At 55.5% G+C, this 24,756-nt stretch overlaps 2 protein-coding genes across 2 annotated transcripts; one reads left to right on the forward strand and one right to left on the reverse strand.

Moving 5' to 3' along the window:
• Positions 1-2,936: 2,936 nt before the first annotated feature.
• Positions 2,937-9,296, reverse strand: LOC132079501 (cytochrome P450 1A5-like). The gene is made up of 7 exons (XM_059482169.1): positions 9,157-9,296; positions 7,201-8,080; positions 6,408-6,534; positions 5,227-5,316; positions 5,026-5,149; positions 4,326-4,412; positions 2,937-3,435 (listed from the first exon to the last, which is right to left on the reverse strand). The coding sequence occupies exons 2-7, from the start codon at positions 8,035-8,037 to the stop codon at positions 3,129-3,131; spliced, it is 1,572 nt and encodes a 523-aa protein (XP_059338152.1). The 5' UTR covers positions 8,038-8,080; positions 9,157-9,296; the 3' UTR covers positions 2,937-3,128.
• Positions 9,297-12,257: 2,961 nt separating this feature from the next.
• On the forward strand, positions 12,258-22,492 carry LOC132079335 (cytochrome P450 1A4-like). Its single transcript, XM_059481856.1, has 7 exons — positions 12,258-12,391; positions 14,824-15,703; positions 16,433-16,559; positions 16,784-16,873; positions 16,951-17,074; positions 17,486-17,572; positions 21,266-22,492. Exons 1-7 carry the CDS (start codon positions 12,258-12,260, stop codon positions 21,570-21,572), a joined length of 1,749 nt encoding a protein of 582 aa, XP_059337839.1. The 3' UTR covers positions 21,573-22,492.
• Positions 22,493-24,756: the final 2,264 nt, after the last annotated feature.

A 24,756-nucleotide genomic window follows, 5' to 3' on the forward strand; every position in this document is an offset into this window, starting at 1 on the left:
TAGAGATGCAGGGTTCACTTTTAATTGGGAGGGCTGTTGGGTGTTAGAGCAACTCCTCTCTTCCCCCCAGGAGAGTCACAAGTGGTTGTTCTGGCCCATTTTGGGGCTAGGGACTGATTTCCCCAGCGAGGAGGTGCCACCAGCCCGAGTGCTGGCATCAGGCAGAGGGAGAAGCCTGTGTCTGCCCAGAGCTTTTCCTGCAGGAATGAGGGTGCTGGGAGCATTTGGAAATGGAGCTGGAGCCCTGCTGCTGTGGCTGGACTCATGACTCACTTTAAAACCAACCATAAAAGCAGTTTTGCATGGAGTGATCAAAGCTTCCCTGGCTTATCACCACCCCGATTCCAGTAACGAAACCGCGCTGCTCACAGACTGCCCGGGCAGTAATTGGAGGGCTTAATTGAGGAAGGTCATTAGGGGCAGGCAAAGATAGGGCAACTGAAGCCTCTCACCTCCTGTGAGCTGCTGAGGCTTCCACAGCAGCCATGGTGAAAAGGGGAGGTGCAGGCTGGATACCAGGAAAGGCTCCTCACCCACGGGGTGGTGGGGCACTGAATGGGCACAGCCCCAGGAGCTCCAGGAGCGTTTGGACAGTGCTCTGAGGCACAGGGTGAGATTGTTGGGGTGTCTGGACTGATGATCCTTGGTGTCCCTTCCAGCTGAGGAGATTCCATGCTGTGATTTTGTGGAGCCCAGCAGGAAAGCTGGGGCCTCTCCTGGGGTCTGGCCTGTTGGAAGGGATGGCCAAGGAGTGGTGAACATGCAGGGGGTTCAGACCAAGGTCTCAGGGGTCCCTCCTGCCTTTGCACAATGCCTGGAAAGGTCTTCCACAGCTCTGTGGGATGGTTCCATCAGCAGCAAGAGAGGGAGAGGTGCTAAATGTAGGTAGGGAGTTATAAGGTGGCTGCTTTGCCTCAAGACCCATGAAGAGAAGGGAAGGATAATTTGCCTGCCCATTCCTCCCCCCTCAAGCCTCTTCCCTCCCCCTGCTCCATCCTGACACAGATCAGCCCTCCAGGAATGGATCTTGGGGAGCCCTCCCACCAACAAGAAGCTGTTCCACACCACTGTTGTTAATATTAAGCTGCTTATCTGCCCTGGGGCCATAAAACTCTCATCTGCAAAGGGGGAAAAAAATCTCCCTCTGTTCTTTCTATCTGCTCCTGCTTATTGCAGCCTTATCAGCACACCCAGCCAGCCTTTGGGGCACAGGAGTCACGCAAGGGCTGCAGCAAACAAGACCTGTGGTCCCACAGCAGGGCCAGCATTGCGTGTCCCCCCGGGGCTAAGTCCACCCTGTGGGGACAGCATGGCACTGATGAGTCTCACTGATCTTCTGAGTCACCAGGTTAGGCACTGAGGTGCACCTCCAGTGGATGATAACACCTTCTCCTGTAGGAAGGGAATGATGGCTTTGGGATGCTCCTCATGGGAAGTGGGTTTGGGATTTTGGTGCCTTGATCTGTAGGATATCCCTTGTGGAAGTGGGTTTGGGACTCTAGTGCATTGACCTGTGGGATGTCCCCTGTGGGAAGTGGGTTTGGGATTTTGGTGCATTGACCTGTGGGATGTCCCCTGTGGGAAGTGGGTTTGGGACCTGTGGTCCTTGTCATAGTTGGTGGAGCTGTTATTTGGCTGGTAAACCTCATGGGTTGTCCTAAAGCATCCTTCCATGTTTTTTCCAGTTCCTTTGGTAGCCCACAGCAGGTTTGGATCTTCCTCTCCAGTGTTTTTCCCACAACATTGGGATCATGACATCAAGTGGGGAAGACAAAGCTGGTGTGATGCCAACAGCTGCTTGTGCTGGCTCAAAGAATTTGGGTGGCTCTGAGGCTGTGTCACCTCAGTGTTCCACCACAAACTGGTGACCAAGCAGGGCCTGGACACACAGAGTCACTGCTTTTCCTTCAGGCTGCTTTGGCAGGTCTGGACAAGCCAGGATCTCCCCGAATTCTTGGGCAATCGGCTTCCCCGTTCTCTTCCCCACCGCGCTTTCATCTCTGCCTCTTCTGGGAAGCTTTTGTGCAATGCCTGATGAGTGATTGGCATTTGGACACGGCAGGAGCTCTGGCTGCAGCCCCGCTGCTCGGGGTCTGGGGCCGTGGGGGCAGAACCCTCCCCTGGCATGGGTGCAGGACAGAGCGTGCTGCCCCGGGGTGGTGCCTGTCCCCGTGTCATCCCTGCTGCCAGGTGCTGGGGCTGGCTGCGGTGGCTTTGCGTGCAAAGCTGGGGAAAAGGAGGCATCTGGCTCTGCTGGCATGGGCTGACTGGCAGCCAATGTAAACTCTTGGGTTTGAGCTGGAGCAATTCCTGGGTGTCATTATTTTCCTGCCGTGAAAACACCTTTGTTCCAGCCCGGAACAGCAGCAGTTTGGCTTTCCCAGCAGCCAGGGCTGAAGGTGTCCTTCCTTGTGTCCTCCCTTGTGTCTTCCCTTGTGTCCTTCCTTTTATCCTTCCTTGTGTCCTTCCTTGTGCCCTCCCTTGTCTATTCCCTTGTGCCCTTTCTTGTATCCTTCCTTGTGTCCTTCCTTATGTCCTTTCTTGTGTACTCCCTTGTGTTTCTCTTTGTGCCCTTCCTTGTGTCCTTCTTTGTGTCCTCCCTTGTGTCTTCCAGGGACACCACCGACCATGGTGGAGGAGGTGTATGAAGGCTCAAGTTGCCTCAGGGGAGGCTTAGATATTGGGAAAATTTCTTGACCATGAAGGTGGTCAGTGGTGGAGTCGCCATCCCTGGGGGTGTCAAAACATGTGGCACATGGGGACATGGGTTAGTGGTGGCCTTGGCACTGCTGGGCTTGATGGTGATAAAGCCTTTTCCAACCTAAACGATCCCATAATTCTGTAATTCTGATGGGGGATGTGGGGTTATGCCATGGGTTGGCTGTCCTGCATCCATCAGAGAGCGACTCCCTGAGGAAAATATCCAAGACTGGGTGTGGTGGAATAGCGAACATTTAATGGAATATCCAACACTAGAAACACCAGGAAATAAAACAGGCAACAACTGCTACAAAACAAAGCAGATAAAGCAGAAGTCCTGATGGTTTCAGTTTATCCCATAACCCCACAAAGTTGTTCCAGACTCAGGTCTGCTGACAGGACACCCTGGAGATGTCTGCTCCCGCTGCTCAGCTCCTGCCCTTGGTGGGAAAGCGCTGCCTGACCTGGAAGTGCTCACACCTCTTGTGCTTCAGGGACAGTCCGTAGAGTGGGGTCATGTCCATGCTGCCGCCCTCGCAGATGCTGAACTCCAGCTGCTGCAGCAGCGTGGCCAGGAAGAGGAACACCTGCCAGCGGGCAATGTTCTCCCCGATGCACCTCCTCTTCCCCAGGCCAAACACCAGCACCTTCTCCCCGTCCTCTTTGTTCACCTTGGTCCCGTCAGCGCTGAGGAAACGATCGGGGTTGAAGGTTTCTGGGTCCTTCCAAAGCTTCCTGGAAGGGAGAACATCGGGTATTGAGATGGTTTCTCCTGGGCATGGGTGTCAGGGGGACACTTGAAGGTGGTGCTCCAGATTGCAAGATGTTTTCCATTACCATCTGCATGGCAGATTATCTTTGTCAAGTGGGCAGTTGGCCTTATCTCTCTCTTTGAGTGACCACATTCACACCTCCCTCTGGAGGGGACATCTGCTGATAACAGCTATTGAATGTCACTGCATGGCTGATAAGAACTACAGCATTCCATTGGGAGATGTGAGCCCAGAGGGAGGAGCCAAGCATTGCTACCCAGATATAATCCAGAGGTTTTGAGACACCAGCACGGCTTTCTCCACGGGATTCCCCAGAGGAGCAGCAGCTGCCTCTCCTTCCACTGGATCTTCAGAGGAAGAATACATCCTGCTCTACAGATCCCTGCTCCACCAGAACCACCCCTGACACTGCAGGAGGGCTGTAGCCACAATTCCAGTGGGACTTCCACCAACACCCTGACCCACAGGGTGTCAGGTTGGGTTCTGACTCTGTCAGTGTTGTTCTAGTGCACTGCACTGTTTATTTTATCCTTTTATTTGTTTTTTTTTCCCTATTAAATAACTGTTATTTCCTGCTCCCATATTTTTGCCTGAGAGCCCCTTAATTCAAAATTTATAGCAATTGGGAGGGGTGGGGAGGGTTCACATTCTCCATTTCAGGGGAGGCTCCTGCCTTCCTCAGCAGACTCCTGCCTTTCCAAACCAAGAGAGGTGGGAACTGTTGGGAAGAACATCCCTGATGGTTTGGCACCAGGAGGGGTCCTGTTTGTCACTGCAGGAGGGGCCCTGTTTTCCAGCACAGGAAAGGACCTGTTTGCCAGCACTGGAGGGTTTGTGCCTCACGGTACTCACTCATCGTGGTTCACCTGCCACTGGTTGACGAACACGCAGCGATCCTTCGGGATGAAGTAGCCGTTCAACACCGTGTCCTTGGTGGTGCTGGGGAGAGAAAAGATGGAGAGCAGGTTCTTCTGCATCCTCAGGGGACTGGCAGGCTGCTCCTGAAGGGTGTGACCCAAAGGGGTGGTTTTGTGAGGACACTTGTGTCCTCCACGAGCTGTAACATGGTGCCTCAAGGCCACCTCGTCCCTGGAGCAGCTGTGCCAGCCCACCACTGTTCAGCACCGTCACTTTTGTTGTGCTGAAGGGAACATGGGGGGAAAGAGAAGTTAGAGGAGACCCACAGCTCCTGACAAGCCAAAGCCCAGGGAGTCCTGCAGGGGTTTCATCTTCAAAGCCCTCTTTCTGCCCTTAGGACTGGCTAGGAAATACCCCAGATTGTATTCGGGAGGTTTAAGAGTCTTGGCTTCTCTTTCCTCCACCAGAAAAATTCCAGTCTCACTTCACAGCTCATTCCAGATCAGTTGTGATGTGGTTCCTCCCAAGGCAGGAAAGAAAATACAAACCCAGGGGTGTTCTGCCAGCAAAGGTTTGTGGGGTGAAACCACCCTCAAAACAAAGCATCCAACCCCATAAGGGCAACAAGCTGGAATATTTCCCCCTCACAGCCGTCAAAAACCCCAAAGAAGGTGTTGGGCGTCCCAGCCCGTACCTGTGAGGGATGGTGAAGGGCAGGAAGGAGGAATGCCTGAACATCTCCAGGATGAAGGCCTCCGTGTAGGGCAGCGTGCCCCGGTCCGAGAGGCGCGGCCGCCGCTCGCGCCCGATGGTGCGGTCTGGGGAGGGGGACAGGACAGGGTCAGCACCAGGGCTGAGCAAAGAGAGCCCAGAGGGATGTGGGGCAGGCACTCACCCAGCTCCTCGTGGATCTTCTTCTGGATGTTGGGGTTCGTCACAAGGTACAGGAGGCTCCAGGACAGGGCTGTGGTTACGGTGTCGAAGCCTGGGCAGAGAGGATGGGGTGTGGGTGAGCTCAGCACAGCTCCTGTCGGGACCCAGAACATCCCTCTGGCTGCCCTGGATGGCTCGAGACCCTGGCAGGGGGCTCAGAGGCCTTGGCACAGAGTCAAACACACCTGTGCCTTTGATTTTAGCCCATGGAAACAATTACCAACTTTGTGTGAAGATTTGCAAGCCACAAGAGTTTGAGTAGAATGACAGTGAATTTGTCACAGGGTGAAAATGGAGAATTTTGGGGTTTTAGAATGGGGTTTCAAGAAGCAAGATGGAGGAATCTGGGTGTGTCCTGTCTACTTCTTCTTCTTCTTGTCTTCCATCTTCTGCTGTCATGTTGGCACTTTTGGATTGGTTTAGGATAGAGACAGACTGTCTAACATAGGTGATAGGTATTGGAAAATTATTGTAAATAAAGTACAGGTAGTTCTTAGTATAAAAAGGGAACACCACCACAAGGGCTGTCACTGTGCCACAACCCGACCTGCTGGACAGACTTTAGCAGGTCCGAAAAAGAATGTATTAGATAAGAGAAAATAAACAACCTTGAAAAGCAGAGCCGAGGAATCTTGACTTCTCCGATAGTTTGGGGCTGGGTAAAAAGACTTTTAATACTTCAGGAGCCATTCTAGCAACACATAACCTGAGAAGCACCCACCCTGGCCTGAGGGCTGACCATCTCACAGGGCAGTCGGGGCTGGCTGAGGAGGCCAGGGACATCCTGGACATGCAGCAGGGCTTGGGGCTTTATTCTGCCATAACAAACTTTGCTAAAATATCCTGTTCTCTCAGCCTGTCCCGCTCCTGGGTTGTGTCAGGTTTGTACAGCTTCTCCAGAACTGGGGGAATTTCCACAGAGAGGTGAATCAGCCCACAGACATATCCCTCAGCCAGAAAAAACCACTCTAAATGGTGAGGTTCAGCCGAGCTATATAACCCATGCCCTTCACTTTTCCAGAGCAGGAGGGCGAGAGCTTAGACCCAAACCAGCTCCCTGCTGTTGGACAAGGAAGGGTCAGGCAGGAGGAGCTGGAGAAGACCTGAGAGCATCTGCCAGAGCTGAGGAAAGGTGAAGGCTACCTGCTCCAAAGAGGTCGTTCACGAGGTTGACGATCTTCTCCTTGGGGATCTGCGTGGCCGTGTTGGTTCCCAGTTTTTTGTCCAGGCACTGCTCAATGAGGGAGTCCGTGATGTCCCGGATGTTGTTCTGAGAGGAAGAGGAGGCAAGGTCATGGAGCAGGGCTGCAGAGGGGTGGGTGCTCCTGGGCAGCCCCACAGCGTGCTGGGGTAACCTGGGGCCACACGAGCTCTGGGGAGCACCATCCCTCAGCTCCTGTGGTCCCTGTGGAAACAAGGAGAGGGTTCTCCAAGGAACTCGAGGTTCAACCACCAGACTGGCCACATCACACAGGGAATGGAGGAGACACTGAGAGGCTCGTGAAGCTGAGTCTGGGAAGGTTTGGGTGGGACATCAGGAAAAGGTACAAGGATACCAGGAAGCAAAACAGGCAATGATTGCTACAAAATGAAGCGGATAAAACAGAAGTCCCGACAGTTTCTATTTATCCCATCACCTCACCAGAGGGTGGTGAGGCTCTGCCCAGGCTCCCCAGGAAATTGGCACAGCCTCAAGGCTGCCAGAGCTCCAGGAGAGTTTGGACAACACTCTCAGGGATGTTGGGGTGTGTGTGCAGGGCCAGGAGCAGGATTGGATGATCCATGTGTGAGCCAACTCACGATATTCCATGATTCTACAATTCTCTATGATTTTGTGAGGAGGAGGAGGACTGGGGAGAGACAATGGCTGCCAGAACACAAACACCTCGCTGACAGAGAGGGGAGGAGAGCAGGGGCAGGTCCTGCCAGCTCTCACCTCATCGTAGCTCTCGTAGTGCTCCTTGACCCTCTTCTGCAGGAAGCTGAGGAGGTACCTGTTGAAGTCAATGAAGAGCTTCATGCTGCGGCTGGGCAGGTAGCGGAGCAGGGGGATGAAGTCGGCGGGGTTGCCAGCAGCAGTGACAGCAGTGAACTCCTCCGTGGAATTCACCAGCCTGAGCAGCTCCTGGTCCTCGTGCTCGTAGCGCTTGCCAAAGCACATGGCGCAGATGACGTTGGCCACCGACACCACCAGGTACCGGTAGGGCTCAAACCTCTTGTGCTCCTCCATGACCTGCAGGAACTTGGTGACCAGGTACTCGGCCTCCTTGGAGACGTGCTCCTCCAGCAGGCAGCCGCAGGACGACGTGGGGCTGGGCGCGACGGAGAAGCTCTTCAGGGCGCTCTGGGCCAGCCTCCTGCGCGCTTTCCACACCTCCCCGGAGTCGGGGCTGAACGTCAGGCTCTGCCCGTCCGCGACGAAGCGAAAGCTGTAGAGGTCTGGTCGGCCCATGAAGTCCTCTCCTTGCTTGACCAGCGCTTGGCGGATGGTGTCCAGCCCGCTGAGCACCAGCACGGGCCGTGTCCCGATGCGCACCTCCATCACGTCCCCGTAGCGCCGGCTCAGCCGCGTCAGCGCCAGGTGCGCGTCCGTGCGCAGCTCCAGCACGTTGCCCAGCACGGGAAAGCCCCGCGGGCCCGGCGGCCGCCGCAGCCCCGCGGGCACGGCCGCCCGCAGCCGCTGCACCAGCAGCAGCAGCACCGCGCACAACGCGGCGGCCGCCAGCAGCGCCTCGCTGGCCGACACCGCCACGGGGCTCCCCAGCGGCCACATGGCAGCAGAGCTCGCTGTCACCGCCGCCTCCGCACGGACAGCCCTAAGGGAGGGAGCGCAGTGAGGGAGAGCCGGAGCAGCGAGGGAATGAGCGCTGGAGGGGGGGGACAGGGACAGGGAGTGACAGCCCCATAGCAGCCCAGGGGATGGAGCTGCCTTTGCAGCACACGCTGGAGTTCTGTGAATGGTCCAAACACACCCAACCATCCCTTAACGGGGACCTCAACCCATCAGAGACTTTGCAGCACTCCTTTCCCTGTACCAGACCCTTAGACTGGCACACAGAACCCTCAGGAATAAACCAAAGGTGGGTTAGGAGCTGGGGCTGGTCTCTGGGCTGAGATACTTGCGGGTGTTCCTGACTCTGGGACAGGGAGCGACAGCCCCATAGCAGCTAAGGGGATGGAGCTGCCCCTGCAGCCCCGGTGTCACAGGCTGGAGATCTGTGAATGGTCCAAAGGCACCCACTCATCCCTTAAGCGGCTCCTCAACCCATCAGAGACTTTGCAGCACCCCTTTCCTTGCAGAATGGCATGCAGAACCCTTTGGAGTAAACCAAAGGTGGGTGAGGAGCTGGGGCTGGTCTCTGGGCTGAGACACCTGCAGGTGCTCCTGACAGGGACAGGGAGTGACAGCCCCATAGCAGCTCAGGGGATGGAGCTGCCCCTGCAGCGCTGAGGGTTTCCAGCAGCACACGCTGGAGATCTGTGAAGGCTCCAAACACACTCACCCATCCCTTAAGGCGGTCCTCAACCCGTCAGAGATTTTGTGGCACCCCTTTCCCCACAGAAAACCCAAACCCCCACTGGCACAGCCGTGGCTCCTGCCCAGGCAAGGCAGTCCTGTAAAACACGGCATGGAAAACTGCAGCTCAGCAAATCCCAGGGAAGCAGAGGAACAGCAGCTGCTCTGTGAATGTGGTTCCAGGACCACCAAACCCATCAGGAGTCACAGCCAGGAGGATGGATCTGCTGGCCACAGTATTGGGGACTTGGGGATGTTACAGAGCTGCTCTGTGAGAACACACAGCTCACTGGGTGAGCAGAGGCACCTAAATGTCACCTTCCTGGTTCTATACCCACGTTCAAACCCTCCCAAAACACAGAAGCTGTCTCCTACCTGGTTGGTTTTACTGCCTAAGGCTCCCAGCAGGGATTGGCACCAGGAGCAGGGAGAATCCTCCTCTGTCTCCTCAACCACCTTCTCCTGTCACCTCGTTCTCCTCTGCCTGGTCCTTCTCCTCCTGCCACCAGGGTGTCCACAGCTGTCTAATCTCTGCACTCACTGCACCACTGGGTATTTATCTCCCTCCTCCCGCGGCAAAAGCCCTTGGCAGTAGCTACCCATTAACAAATGGTGCTGACCCTGCCTGGACCCTGCCCAAGAAGCCAGGGAAGGGCCTTTCTCCCCTCCAGCAAGCTCTAGGGCATGAAGGGTGACTTCTCCTCCTGGGCTGGGCCCTGGAGCCTGCTGCGGGGAGGCAGAAGGGGGTCCCTAAGCCCTGCCTTGGGGAGGATGTAGAACATGTTGTCAGCATTGCTTGCCTGTGGAACGTGGGTGCCAGCATTTCCCCAAAAAAGCTTTTCTGGGCTGGCCAGGCTGTTCCCAGCAGCCTGAGAGGGCTGTCACCTCCATGGCCACTCCGGGAGCTGCAGGCTGTGAGCGAGGGGACACGTTGGTGACATTCCCCATCCATCCCTGGGGAACGATGCAGCAGGTCCTCTGTCCCGGGAGCAGTGGCAGCAGGATCCTCCGGGCCAGGGGCAGAGCCAGGCTCAGGTTAACGATTGGCCAGGTTTGCGTGAGAAGGCGGCTGGCTCGCTTCCCCCGGCTCCTCGGGGCAAACAGGCAGCGAGGAGGAGGAGGAGGAGTGGCGGGGCAGAGGGGAGGAGGTGAGCCCGGCAGATAGGAGAGGTGAAGGGGCAGAAAGGGGCAAGGCTGGGGCAGCTCATCCCATAAACATTGGGTGACACCCAGCAGGGAAATGCTCGTGCCAGCGGGGCTGCTGCTCCAGGCGGGGCAAAATTCAGGGGAGTTTGGGAAGTGCATCTGGGATGAGCAGGAATGAGCCAGAGCTCGGGAATTTGGCACGAAGTTTCCTTCAATCTTCGAAAATTCCAAGGGGAATTTGGCCCAGGTAAAAGCTGAGCTAATATTTAATAAAGGCTTTCAACATCTGGTCTAATCAGGCTCGTTAATAGCAATGAGGCCGTTCATTAATGTTTGGCAAGAACAATTACAAAACCCCGGCTGCTAATATTCCTGCTGATAATTCCCGGGAATGCCGCAGCCCTCCTGGCCCCGGCAGGACTCTTGGGAATGCTGTTGGGGAGGGAGGCTGCAGGAGCAGGGCTCGTCCAGCAGGCTGGATCCTCCATCCCTACGGATCCACCCGGACCCATTGCATGGGGTGGGGTTGGGGGGCTGAGTGACCCCCCGCCCTCCCCAGCAGCATTTCAGACCTTGTGCTGATGCTGAACACATCCAATCCTCATCTATCGCATCCCAAAACTCTGGGAAAAGTGAGGAGAGTCCCGGAGAGGTTCCCCAGGACCCTCTTCCAGCCTGTCCCATCCCTCCCCGTGGCTGCCAAGCCGTGCGAGGGCAGGGTGCCACCTGATGAGAGCAGCGTTAACAGTTGCTGCCAGGCAGCCTCACACCGCAAAACCACCCCAAAAGCACCCTCAGCCCCGGCCGCCGCCCCTCGCTGAGCCCGCGGATCCCCAGGAACGCTGCCAGCCCCCTGTCCCTGCTGGGTGTCGCTGTCCCCTCCGTGTGTCACCACCCCGCGGCGCCGGGCTGTGCGTGCGGGGACAGGCGGCAGCGGCACGGTGACGGTGCCCGCAGGCACGCGTGGCACGGCGTGCGTGGCACCAGCCCGTGCCCACGCCCGAGGGACACGGAGGGGTTGGCAGCCCCGAGCCTGTCCCGCACACGGATGCGGCTCCGTGCGGGAGCGCTCGGACAGACACACAGAGCGTTGTGCCCGGTGTTGTACGAGCTGCCAGAGCCATCCCCGGCCGGGCTTTATGGACGCCCTGACAAGTGTCCCCAGCCGTGGGCACATTTGTGACATTTGTGGCCAGCAGCCCCGCACCGCTCCGTGTCACCTGGCGCTAAGACGGGACATTTCAGGTGGCGCTCTCCTGTCTCCTTCTCCTCGTGGCTGGAAAGGGCTGGGATGGCCGTGTCCTCTCGAGGGGACACAAGTGACATGGGCAGTGCCGTACCCTCGCAGGTGATGCAGCCTCCTGCGGCAGAGGGCACCGCTGTTGACACCGACGATTGTCCCCAGTGTTGGGGGCTCCCTCCAAGCTCCCCAGCCGGCAGCCAGCCGTGGGGGGAGCTGATGCTGAGCTGCTCCGGCGCCGCCCTGGCCCCGGGCCGGGCTCCTGGACGGGAGGCCACCGCCCTGGTCCTTTAAAAACCATTTCCCCCCCCACCCACCCGTAGCGTGACTGCGAGTGACCAGGACGGCCCTCCCGGGTCTGGCCGGAGCCCCTTCGCACGCGATGTCCCTAATGCCAGCCCTGGGACCCCCCGGCGGGGCGGGACCCCCGATCCCCCCTATCTGGCCTATCTCCCACCTCGTGGCGGCTGGGCTGGCAACAAGGGTGAGGGCGGAGGGGACAGATTTGGGGAGCGGGCTGGTGCCCCTTGTCCTCGCTGCAGGGCAGGACCTGGCCTGTCACCCCGCGGGGAGAGGGGCTGGGGGCTCCGAACTCTGCCCGAGCCCCCCTTCGGACCCCCGGCATCCACCACGGCTGCACCATCCGTGCCCGCCTCCCTCCGGCTGCACCCTGTGCCCCATGCTAGCCCCACCTCGCCCCTCGGGTGGCCCTGTCCCAGGGGACAGAGGTGACACAGGGCACTGCCGCTTCTCACGCGAACCTGGACAATCTTTAACCGGGCCGGGGCAGGCAGGGCCGTGACCCCCGGGGCTGCCCCGCCGCCCACGTCCCCGCGGGGTCCCTGCGGAGCTGTGTGGCGGTCCCGCAGCCCGAGGTGCGGGGACACGCGCGGAGCCGGTGGCCCCGCTCTGCTGCACCGGGCACAGCGGCGGCGGGACGGGGATGAGCGATGGCCGAACCCCGCGGCGAGCGGTCCGCGCTCATCCCCGCGTGTTCGCGGAGCCGAACCCGCCAGTCCCCCCCTCCCGGCCCGCACCGCGCCGCCCGGGGCGGGTTTCCCACGCTGCCGCTGTCCCCGCGGCTCCGGGAATGTGCCGCGGCTGCGGGCACCGGGGCTGGACGGAACCCTCTGGGTCTGGGGGCGAGCGGGGCAGCCCGGCCGGCCCCCGGGGGGATCCTGGGGAGCAGCGGGGCTCGAGACCGGCGCCTTTAAGATCCTGCCGGTAGCGTGACTGGAGTGACCGGGGCGGTGCGGGTTTGCCCAAACATCCCGCCCTCTTCGCACGCGATGCCCGCCCCGGGCTGGAACCCACGGGCGGCACCGACACCCCCGCACCCCACGCCACGACTTATCTGGACCCCCTCTCCCTTTCCGGACCCTCCCATGCCCGTCTCGCAGCCTCCCGCTAAGGGATGCGCAGGGAGCGGGCGTCCCGCACCCCACGCGTGGGGGGAGCCCCGGGGCAATGGGGGGAACCGGGGATTGGGGGGATGGGGGGGGGGGGGGTCCGGGGTGTTCTTGGGGAGTTGGGGGTCACGTGACGGGAGGCGGTCTGGCCAATCAGCGCGCGGGGCGATGCATATAAAGCAGGAGCGGCGGGCAGAGGGCACCTGCCGCGGGACCGGGCCCCTCCCGCCGCTCCGCACCGTTCCTACCGAGGTGAGTACCGGAGAGCCCGCACCGCCATGGACTGGGACTGGCAGGGCTCTTCCAGCACCCCTGGGTGATGGACAGCCCCGCCGTGCGCTGTCCTACCTTTCCGATCCCAGGAGCATCCTCCCCCACCTGTTGGAAGGTGATTTTGGGGGGTCCTGGTGGTAACGCTCCCTTCGCGGGTCGTGGCGCTGCCGAGGGCTGGGAAGGGGTCCCGGCTGGGCTGCACCCGCTGCCTGCGAGGTCACCAGAGCCCCCCTGGAATCTCCCCCGTGGGTGCCTGTGGAACCCTGCCAAACCCGAGGGAAGGGGGGATTTAACAGCCAACCTCCTCCCAGCCCTGCTCGGGGCTTTCAGATAGATTTCTTCCTGTGAGGAGCAGAGAGGTGGGCTCGGTGATCCTTAGGAGTCCCTTCGAACTTCAGCGACTTTGTGATTCCATGGTTTGTGACAGAGCCGGGAGCGGGATGCACCCACCCCGCTGGCCCCCGCTGCAGGCAGGGTTATTTTTCATGCCATGGTTCGATCAGGGATGATCCCTGGCACTGCTCGGGAGTGCTGGCTCGGTGACTCAAATCAGGATCAGCTCTCCTCTAGCCGAGTGCTCTGGAAAAAAACTTTGAGGATGAAACAAAGGTCCTGTGGTTGAGAGCACCTTTGCTTCCCTGGCACGTAGACAAAAAGTTGGGCGACCTATTCCTTTCACTCCTGGCTGGCAAAACCCGTGCTTTTTAATGTGAGTGGTTTCCTAAAGTGTGGCAATTGTGGATCACAAGTGAAGCCCAGCTCTGCTCCTGTCTTGTGCTGTCACTGCTCAAAGTGTCTCAGCCCAGAGATCAGCCCCAGCTCCTAACCCATCTTTGCTCTCCTGAAGGTCTGCTGCGGGGAAAGGGATGCCACAAAGTCTATGATGGGCTGAGGTCAGCTTCTGTGTTTTGGGAGGGTTTGAACGTGGGTATAGGACCAGGAAGGTGACATTTAGGTGCCTCTGCTCACCCAGTGAGCTGTGTGTTCTCACAGAGCAGCTCTGTAACATCCCCAAGTCCCCAATACTGTGGCCAGCAGATCCATCCTCCTGGCTGTGACTCCTGATGGGTCTGGTAGTCCTGGAACCACATTCACGGAGCAGCTGCTGTTCCTCTGCTTCCCTGGGATTTGCTGAGCTGCAGTTTTCCATGCCTTGTTTTACAGGACTGCCTTGCCTGGGCAGGAGCCACGGCTGTGCCAGTGGGGGTTTGGGTTTTCTGTGAGGAAAGGGGTGCCACAAAATCTTTGATGGGTTGAGGCCCCCTTAAGGGATGGGTGAGTGTGTTTGGAGCCTTCACAGATCTCCAGCGTGTGCTGCTGGAAACCCTCAGCGCTGCAGGGGCAGCTCCATCCCCTGAGCTGCTATGGGGCTGTCACTCCCTGTCCCTGTCAGGAGCACCTGCAGGTGTCTCAGCCCAGAGACCAGCCCCAGCTCCTCACCCACCTTTGGTTTATTCCTGAGGGTTCTACAGTCTAAGGGTCTGGTGCAGGGAAAGGGGTGCTGCGAAATCACTGACGGGTTGAGATCCCCCTTAAGGGATGAGTGGGTGCCTTTGGGTCATTCACCGATCTCCAGCCTGTGCCACCGGGGCTGCAGGGGCAGCTCCATCCCCTGAGCTGCTATGGGGCTGTCACTCCCTGTCCCTGACAGGAACACCTGCAGATATCTCAGCCCAGAGACCAGCCCCAGCTCCTAACCCTGAGAGTTCTGCACCTGAGGGCTCTGCACACCACTCTAAAGGTCTGGTGCAGGGAAAGGGGTGCCGCAAAGTCTCTGACGGGTTGAGGTTCCCCTTAAGGGATGGGTGGGTGTGTTTGGACCGTTCACAGAACTCCAGCCTGTGCTGCCGGTGCTGCAGGAGGAGCTCCATCCCCTGGGCTGCTATGGGGCTGTCACTCCCTGTCCCTGTCCCCCCCCTCCAGCGCTCATTCCCTCGCTGCTCCGGCTCTCCCTCACTGCGCTCCCTCCCTTAGGGCTGTCCGTGCGGAGGCGGCGGTGACAGCGAGCTCTGCTGCCATGTGGCCGCTGGGGAGCCCCGTGGCGGTGTCGGCCAGCGAGGCGCTGCTGGCGGCCGCCGCGTTGTGCGCGGTGCTGCTGCTGCTGGTGCAGCGGCTGCGGGCGGCCGTGCCCGCGGGGCTGCGGCGGCCGCCGGGCCCGCGGGGCTTTCCCGTGCTGGGCAACGTGCTGGAGCTGCGCACGGACGCGCACCTGGCGCTGACGCGGCTGAGCCGGCGCTACGGGGACGTGATGGAGGTGCGCATCGGGACACGGCCCGTGCTGGTGCTCAGCGGGCTGGACACCATCCGCCAAGCGCTGGTCAAGCAAGGAGAGGACTTCATGGGCCGACCAGACCTCTACAGCTTTCACTACATCTCCAACGGGCAGAGCCTGGCGTTCAGCCCCGACTCCGGGGAGGTGTGGAAAGCGCGCAGGAGGCTGGCCCAGAGCGCCCTGAAGAGCTTCTCCGTCGCGCCCAGCCCCACGTCGTCCTGCGGCTGCCTGCTGGAGGAGCACGTCTCCAAGGAGGCCGAGTACCTGGTCACCAAGTTCCTGCAGGTCATGGAGGAGCAGAAGAGCTTTGACCTCAACCAGTACCTGGTGGTGTCGGTGGCCAACGTCATCTGCGCCATGTGCTTTGGCAAGCGCTACGAGCACGAGGACCAGGAGCTGCTCAGCGTGGTGAACCTCGGCAAAGAGTTTGGGGAGGTGGCTGGGGGCAGCCACCCCGCCGACTTCATCCCCCTGCTCCGCTACCTGCCCAGCCAAACCCTGGAGGCCTTCAAGGACATCAACCGGCGCTTCAACACCTTTGTGCAGAAAATTGTGCAGGAGCATTACAGCACCTTTGACAAGGTAAGGGCTCACATGCTCTTGGATGTGGGTGCAGATGCCTGCAAGTGTCCCCTTCTGGTGGTTTTTGGCTTCTTTTTTCTGCCTCTGTCGAGGTTGGGATTGAAGGTACTTGAGATGGTGGTTCACCTTCAGGCTCAGATGTTTATTATTTATTATCTATGTTACAGTCTCACAGCAGTGAGTTCTGCAGTCTTTCATTAACGAGGCACAAAATTATTAACTATCTCTTGTTACAAGGTCTTTTACGGCTAAACTCTTCAATTAAGATATGATACCTAATTACAAGATTGCCAATTACAAAATACCACCCAAACCCAGGAAGAAGAAGGAAGCAGGTAAAGAAGAACAACCAGCCCCCATCCTAAAATCTCCATCTTGCCCTATATTTATTGCTATATTCTAAAACCCCAAACTCTAAGTTTTCCACACTGTGACATTACACACTTCTAATCGACTACACACTTAGAACCAGAGCACACAGTCTCAAGCTGCACCAAGGGAAATTTAGGTTGGATATCAGGAAAAAGTGTTTTACAGAAAGAGTGATCAAGTTCTGGAATGGCTGCCCAGGGAGGAGGTGGAGTCCCCATCCCTGGGTGTGTTTAACACAGCCTGGATGTGGCACTGGGTGGTAGGGTTTAGGTGAGGTGTTGATGCTGGGTTGGATTGATGGTCTTGAAGGTCTCTTCCAACCTGGTCATTCTGTGAATTCTGTGCATTCTTCCCCAGGGTCACATCCGGGACATCACGGACTCGCTGATTCAGCACTGCCAGGAGAACAGTGCTGGGGAGGATGCCCACGTGAAGCTCTCAGATGAGAAGATCATCCACATCGTCAACGACCTCTTTGGGGCAGGTGGGAATGTTTCTGAGGGCAGCATTGGATCTTTGGGACATGAGGCTGGGTGGGGACATGGAGATGCTGGGTGGACACATGGTCACCTTTGGGTCTGTGGAGCTGCTCTTGGGTGCCCTCCTGAACACTTTTTTTGGGGAGCAAACATCTGGAGCAGTGGAATCTGAAACACCCACTCACCTGTCCTCTTGTGGTCTCTAAATGCCAACTCCACGCCCACCCAGGCTTTGACACTGTGACGACTGCCCTGTCCTGGAGCCTCATGTACGTTGCCTTGTACCCCGACGTCCAGAAAAAGATCCATGAGGAGCTGGGTGAGTCCCTGCCCCACATCCCTCTGGGCTCTCTGTGCTCAGCCCTGGTGCTGACCCTGTCCTGTCCCCCTCCCCAGACCGCACCATCGGGCGCGAGCGGCGGCCGCGCCTCTCGGACCGGGGCACGCTGCCCTACACGGAGGCCTTCATCCTGGAGATGTTCAGGCATTCCTCCTTCATGCCCTTCACCATCCCTCACAGGTACGGGCTGGGGCGCCCAACACCTTCTTTGGGGTTTTTGATGGCTGTGAGGGGGAAATATTCCAGCTTGTTGCCCTTATGGGGTTGGATGCTTTGTTTTGAGGGTGGTTTCACCCCACAAACCTTTGCTGGCAGAACACCCCTGGGTTTATATTTTCTTTCCTGCCTTGGGAGGAACCACATCACAACTGATCTGGAATGAGCTGTGAAGTGAGACTGGAATTTTTCTGGTGGAGGAAAGAGAAGCCAAGACTCTTAAACCTCCCGAATACAGTCTGGGGTATTTCCTAGCCAGTCCTAAGGGCACAAATAGGGCTTTGAAGATGAAAACCTTGCAGGACTCGCTGGGCTTTGGCTTGTCAGGAGCTGTGGGTTTTCTCTAACTCCTCTTTCCCCTCACGTTCCCTTCAGCACAACAAAAGCAACAGTGTTGAATGGCTACTACATCCCCAAGGACACCTGCGTGTTCATCAACCAGTGGCAAGTGAACCACGATGAGTGAGTATCCCAAACTCTCCCTGCTCATCCAGGCTGCTGTGGCTGCTCTTGGCATTCAGATCACTCTGATCCTCATTCCAAGAAATGACTGGATTGTGTACAAAAGGGCAGATTGGACCAAAACCGGTGTGGGTTTGATGCTGAGCCCAGCCTTGGCTCTGCTGGGCATGGAGCTGGTCCAGCTTGACTTGGCCCCCAGTTCAGCAGCTCCCCAGCACAAGGGATTACATAATTGATGTGCTGCTCAGGCTGCTGGGTAGTCAGGAATCAGAAAATCCTGCTGCCAAGCAGATCCTGTGATCTGAGCTCTGGATGTGCTCAATGGGAATTGCTCACTCCTGTTTTTAAGGGAGAAAAACGTGGTGATGTGACCTTGCTGAAGTCCACAGGCTCGTGTTGTGGTTGCTGATAATCAGCTTTGGGAATGATGGGGGGACTGGAAAGTAGAGCCCCATTCTGCCCCTCCTCTGCTTCCCAGCAGAGACATTCCAGCAGGGAGTCAGCTAAGGCTTGATACAGGAGGGGGTTCCCAGATGGGGTGGTTTGGATCAAAGCTCAAGATGTTTGTATCCAAACACCCCACCCAAGAGGCCAGAAACTTTCTGAAATCCCTCCTGCTCTTGCATGAGCGTGGGATGGGAGTGCTGTCCTTGGGGCAGAGAGGATTCCACATATCCCAGCAGAAATTCCCAGCTGAGACACTGTTAAATCCCACCTGGCGCCTCCCAGCAGCTGCACTGGGGCAAGTTGGGAAGTTCTGCTGAGAGGATTCAACACAGGAAACCCCCCTGGTCCCCATTTTCCCTGTTTGAAGGGCTGCTGGCAGATCCCAGTGCTGAAGCTGCAGGTTCTCTGGCTGCTGGGATTAAATGGATGGAATTAAATCCATCTCTGGTGTCTGCCTGGGCAAACACAGCCCTTGGCTGAGCTGATGGAGTCTGACATGAGTTGGTGCTGTAAATCAGGACCAGAGCTTGCCAAGGGTGTTTTTGGGTGCTGGAGTGAGGCAGTGCTGCAAATCTCCTCTCTGCCAGGAGAGGTTTTGTTCAGTGACCCCATTGCAGGGGGTCAGAGCCATCACAGTGCCAAGGGCTGGAACCCTCTGCTCTGGAGCTGGGATCTGGGACACCTCAGAGTCCCTGGCAGGGCCCGAAGGGGCTCCAGGGGAGCTGGAGAGGGACTGGAGACAAGGGATGGAGGGACAGGACACAGGGAATGGCTCCCACTGCCAGAGGGCAGGGATGGATGGGATGTTGGAAAGGAATTCTTCCCTGGGAGGGTGGGCAGGCCCTGGAATAGGAGAAGCTGTGGCTGCCCCTGGATCCCTGGCAGTGTCCAGGGCCAGGCTGGATGATGTATGGTCTCTACAAGCCAAGTCTCATAAACTCTTGGAGATCTACATCACACCCAAGATAGCTCAGCTACCTTAGAAGGCATAAAATGAGCAGGATGGCTTCTGTGGTAGTGTTGGAAACAGGAAAGTTTTAATAAAAGGCAAAATAACAAAACTCTTTACAGAGAAAAACCAAGCCAGGTGCAAGAGGTTCTTGCCCCTGGTAAAACACCCCACAAAAACAATTAGTTTCTTTGTTCTCTTCTTTTTCTAGTAAGCTGCTTAGGTGGTACTTTTGGCTCCTGTCCAATTTGTTATACTTAATTTTGAAGTGAAGTCCCCCAGGTCCTTCTTTGCTAATTGAGGACAGAAACTTCTGGGCTTTCTTCCTTTTTAAGGAGAAAAAGGATAGTTTGGTCCCTCTGTCAACAGAGGGCACATTCCTATAGCTGAACGGGGCTTGGAGCACCCTGGGATGGTGGAAGGTGTCCCTGCCATGGCAGGGGTGACACTGGACAAACTGTTACGTGACCCTGTTATAAATGAATATTTCAATTTAGTAATTAAGGAAATTTATTAAATAATCCAAGTATAAATTTGGAAAAAGCTACAGGCAATTTGACTCTGAGCCAGGTGATGAAAGGTGGGGAACCCAGGATTTGGCTTCTATTGCACCAAAGTCCCCATGGGTCTCCAAATGTCATTTCTAAGGGGTTTGTTTTATACAGTCTTTAGGGCTCTGGAAGGGGCTATTCTCTAGCATATTTTAGCATATCATTGTAGTTTTTTCTTTTTTACTGCCACGTTTCCCAGAACTGGCGGATAATTGCTGCAATCCTGTAAGTGGAAATCTTCTGGCATAAACTTCTGGCATCGAATATTATCTTATTGATGATGCCTATCAAATGCCTCCTGCTGGGATCTTGTCAGATGAAAAAAATCCCTTGAAATATCCATCTCTGGAGACAGTGTCTTCCTGGTGTTGGAATCTCCATGCTTAACACTTAGCCTATTACTGCTTGTTGCCTAACACTGGCTTTAGTACAAAACATACTGTGGTTTTAATTTCTTTGAGCACAAATTATTTTATAATATATCATATAATATATATAATATATTTTATATATATATATATATATGTATGTATATATATATATGTCTGTCTTGGTTTGGAAAGACTGGAGTCTGCTAAGGAAGGCAGGAGCCTCCCCTGAAATGGAGAATGTAAATCCTCCCTACTCCTCCATATTGTTATAAATTTTAAATTAAGGGGCTCTCAAGCAAAAAATATGGGACCAGGAAATAACAGTTCTTTAATAGGGAAGAAAAAAAAAGAATAAAATCAACAATGCAGTAAACTAAAACACCACAGACAGAGTCAGAATCCAGCCTGACACCCTGTTGGTCAGCGTGTTGGTGGCAGTCCCATTGGAAATGTGGCTGCAGCCCTCCTGCAGTGTCAGGGGTGGTTGTGTTGGAGCAAGGGGGATCCTGTAGAGAAGGATGCATTCTTCCTCTGAAGATCCAGTGGAAGGAGAGGCAGCTGCTGCTCCTCTGGGGAATCCCATGGAGAAAGCCGTGCTGGTGTCTCAAAACCTCTGGATTATATCTGGGTAGCAATGCTTGGCTCCTCCCTCTGGGCTCACATCTCCCAATGGGATGTTATAGTTCTTATCAGCCATGCTGTGACATTCAATAGCTGTTATCAGCAGATGTCTCCTCTGAGGGAGGAGTGGTTGTGGAAGAGATAAGGAAACTGCCCACTGAATAGAAGACAGCTGCCATACAGATGGCAAATAGAATACATCTTGCTTAGCAATCTGGAAAAACATATTATATATAATGTCTCTTATATATTATATTTTATTACATTATGTTACATTTTATTATAATATATTACATTTTATTTGAGGTTTTTTTTAAATTATTTTTTCTTTTTTAAGTTTTTAATCCCAAAGGGAGCTGTTTCTGGTCTTTCTCCTGTGTAAAGGCAGAAAGGTGGTGCCAAGCTTTGGATCAGTTCAGGGCTTTACCAAAAATCAGGAGTAGCTTTCTATCCCTGAAAAACTGGAATCAATATTATATATTTTTAGTATTTTGTTTTATTTTTAAAACTTATTGTACTTTAATTTTCTTTTTAAGTTTTATTTTAAATTTAAGTTTTATTTTTATTATATTTTAAAATAAATAATATATTATCATTTTATGTATACCATTATACTCTATTATACATTATAATATTATGTATATTATATTATATGTAATATACCACCGTAATATACCACCGTAATATACCACTGTAATATACCACCGTAATGATTATTCCACCCCTGTGACGGCGTGTCCCCTGTGTGTCGCAGGGCGCTGTGGAAGGAGCCCTCAGCCTTCAGGCCCGAGCGGTTCCTGAGCGCCTCAGGGACGGAGCTGAACCGCACCGAGGGTGAGAAGGTTCTGGCCTTCGGGCTGGGCCGGCGCCGCTGCCTCGGCGAGACCATCGGCCGCTGGGAGATCTTCCTCTTCCTCACCATGCTGCTGCAGCAGCTGCACTTCAGCCTGCGGCCCGGGGAGCCGGTGGACATCACCCCTCAGTACGGGCTGACCATGAAGTACAAGAAGTGTGAAGCCTTCCAGATCCAGCAGAGGTTCCCCGAGAGGAGCTCTCTGTGAGCTGCAGGAGAGGATTGGAGGCTCAGCCTCTCGCTGTGCATCCTCTGGAGGATGATTCCTCTCCTGGAAGGGCAGCTGGGCTTTGTGGGGCTCTTGCCAGCTCCATCAGCCCTTCCCACATGGATGATCCCCAGAGGTGTCATGGAGAGATGCACCCTGTGGTGGAGAGGGTGGGATGTGCTCCACCTGCCCTGGGCAGCTCCCTCCATCCAAACAGATAAAAACCTGCAGATTCTTCTCAGGGAATCCTGCCCAGCCTTATCCCATAGGGTGAAATCCTCTTTTCCAGCTCGTTGCCCCACTGGGAATGGATCCTTCCTGCTGCTTCAGAAAGGTTCTGGAGCCTTCAGCAGCACCCACCTCGAGGGGACCTATCCTGGGTGCACCCACACACCCAAATTCCTTGAATGTAAACTCATGGAGTGAATTCTTGAGTGTTCCTACTCATTTAAAAAAAAATTCACCATCCAGATTAATAAAACATCCACCCTATCCTGGGTTCACCCACACACCCAAATTCCTTGAATGTAAACTCATGGAGTGAATTCCTGAGTGTTCCTACTGATTTAAAAAAAAATCCACCAGCAGAGCCACTCACAAATTGAGATTTTAAATCAATCCCTACCATGAAAATCTTAAGGGACTGGGGAAAATGGACAGGGAACTGCAGGACACTCCAGCTTTCAGACTAACTATGCATTTGCTGCCTTTTTTAATATCAGGGTTGTTTTCTTTATCAAGCAATAGGTTTCTATATCCAGGTTAAGGAGTTTTCAGGATTGCAGGAGGTGCCTTTTGCTGCGTTCAGCTTTACCAGTGGGAAGGTGAAGCAAATGGAGCAGCAATTCCTGCCTGTTTGTACCTTTTTGGGATGGAAACCACACCATATTTCTAACCCAATAAATAATTACATGAGTGTCTTTTAAGTCTCTTTCTGATCTTATTCCACTGGAGTTTTTTTTTTTTGGCAGGGGGGAAAGCACTCTATGTCCCTCTATCATCCCTAAAAATGTGAGTTGGTGTGCTGGATTGGCTTTTTTCCTGTGGGAAATGAGAGGGCTGTGACTCCAGTGGCATTGGGGGAAGTTTTTAATCCCAAAGGGAGCTGATTCTGGTCTTTCTCCTGTGTAAAGGCAGAAAGGTGGTGCCAAGCTTTGGATCAGTTCAAGGCTTCACTAAAAATCAGGAGTAGCTTTCTATCCCTGAAAAACTGGAATCAGTGGGTCAAACCCAACCTTTCAGGGAGGCAACTGCGGGCAGATGTTTGATCCCCATCTCAGAGCACCATTAAATGCAAAGCTTTGCACACTTTCCCTTAAAAAACAAACAAAGAAAGGCAATAAACACGAATTTCCAATGGAAATATGAAGGGACTGTATGGAAAGTTGGGGTCTGTTCATCCCCAAGGGGGAGGGGGGGTCCCTGCAGGGATCAGCCTTCCAAAGTGCCCAGCCCCACCGGAGCATGGAGCTGTTGGTGATTTGGGTGTGGGGGTGTGGGAAGGAGAGCAGCTTTGGGAGGGGATGGAAGGGATGAAAAAGTGACAGAGGTGTGATGGAAATGGGATGGATGGAGAGGACAGTGTGATGGAAGGGATGGTGAGATGGAGGGATGGACAGGATGGAGAGGATGGAGGGATGGACATGATGGAGAGGATGGTGTGATTGGAGATGATGGAGGGGATGGAGATTATGGAGAGATGGTGTGATGGAGATGATGGAAGGGATGATGTCATGAAGGGATGGTGAGGTGGAGATGATGGAGGGATGGAGTTGATGGAAGGGATGGTGTGATGGAGATGATGGAGGGGACAATGTCATGAAGGGATGGTGTGATGGAGAAGTGGAAGGGATGGTGTGATGGAGATGATGGAGAGACGGAGATGATGGAGGGATGCTGTGATGGAGATGATGGAGAGAATGGTGTGATGGAGATGACGGAGGGGATGCAGGGATGGAGGGACAGATGTGACAGACAGGTGTGTGACACAGGTGTGTGACAGAGGTGTGTGACACAGGCGTGACAGCGGCCGGAGGGCCCCTGACGCGGGCACTGCGCATGCGCACAGCGCGTCTCCCACGCCGTCTCTATGGCCCCGCCGGCGGCCGGAGCGCCGCGCGGGGGGCGTGACCGGAAGTGGCGTCACGCCGAGCGTCTGTGAGGCGGAGGGGCCGCGGTGAGGCGGGAGCGGCGGCGGTGGCGGGTGAGGGGCACCGGGGGCGCGGCGGGCACGGCCCGGCCGATCGGAGCGAGCGGGCTGCGCTGCCGTGCTGCCTTCCCGGCGGGCTGGGGCTCTGCGGGACCGCCGTGAGGCGCGGCGGCGGCGCCAGGCCCTGCCCGGCCTGAGCGGGCCGTGGTGGGGAGGCACGGGGCGGGAGGCCTGTGGGGCGGCTGTGGTTAACAAGGGGTTAAACTGTGTTTGAGTCCCGTGCTTGCCTGGGGGTTGCTGTGTTTGCTTATGGGGGGGCCATGTTTATGTATGAGGTTCCCTGTGTTTACCTATGGGGCCCTGTGTTTATCTGTGTGGGGGGCTGTGTTTGCTTTATGGGGCGGGGTATTGTGTTTGGGGGGCCCTGGGTTTACTTTTTTGGGGGGGTTCCCTGTGTTTATCCATGGGAGAGGTCTGTGTTTATCCATAGGGTTCCCTGTGTTTATTTTGTGGGAGTTCCCTGTGTTTATTTTTGGGGGTTCCCTGTGTTTATCCATGGGTGGTATCCCTGTGTTTATTTGGGGAGGTTCACAGTGTTTATCTGTGGGGTATCCCCGTGTTTATTTTTGGGGGTTCCCTGTGTTTATCCATGGGATATCCCTGTATTTATCTTTGGGGGCTCCCCTGTGTTTATCCATGGGGGTCCTTGTGTTTATCCATGGGATATCCCCGTGTTTATTTTTGGGGGTTCCCTGTGTTTATCCATGGGGGTCCTTGTGTTTATCCATGGGATATCCCCGTGTTTATTTTTGGGGGTTCCTTGTGTTTATCCGTGGGATATCCCTGTGTTTATCTTTAGGGGTTCCCTGTGTTTATCCATGGAATGTTCCCTGTGTTTACCCATGGGGGATCCCCCTTTTCACCTTGGGGGTTCCCCTTTTTACCTTGGGGGCCCCCTATATTTACCTATGGGATGAATTTACCTGTGCTTGGTCCACTTGTTTACAATATTTACAATATTTATTTACAATATTT

The sequence above is a fragment of the Ammospiza nelsoni genome, chromosome 14, assembly GCF_027579445.1.
Source record: "Ammospiza nelsoni isolate bAmmNel1 chromosome 14, bAmmNel1.pri, whole genome shotgun sequence".
Classification (NCBI taxonomy): Eukaryota; Metazoa; Chordata; class Aves; order Passeriformes; family Passerellidae; genus Ammospiza; species Ammospiza nelsoni.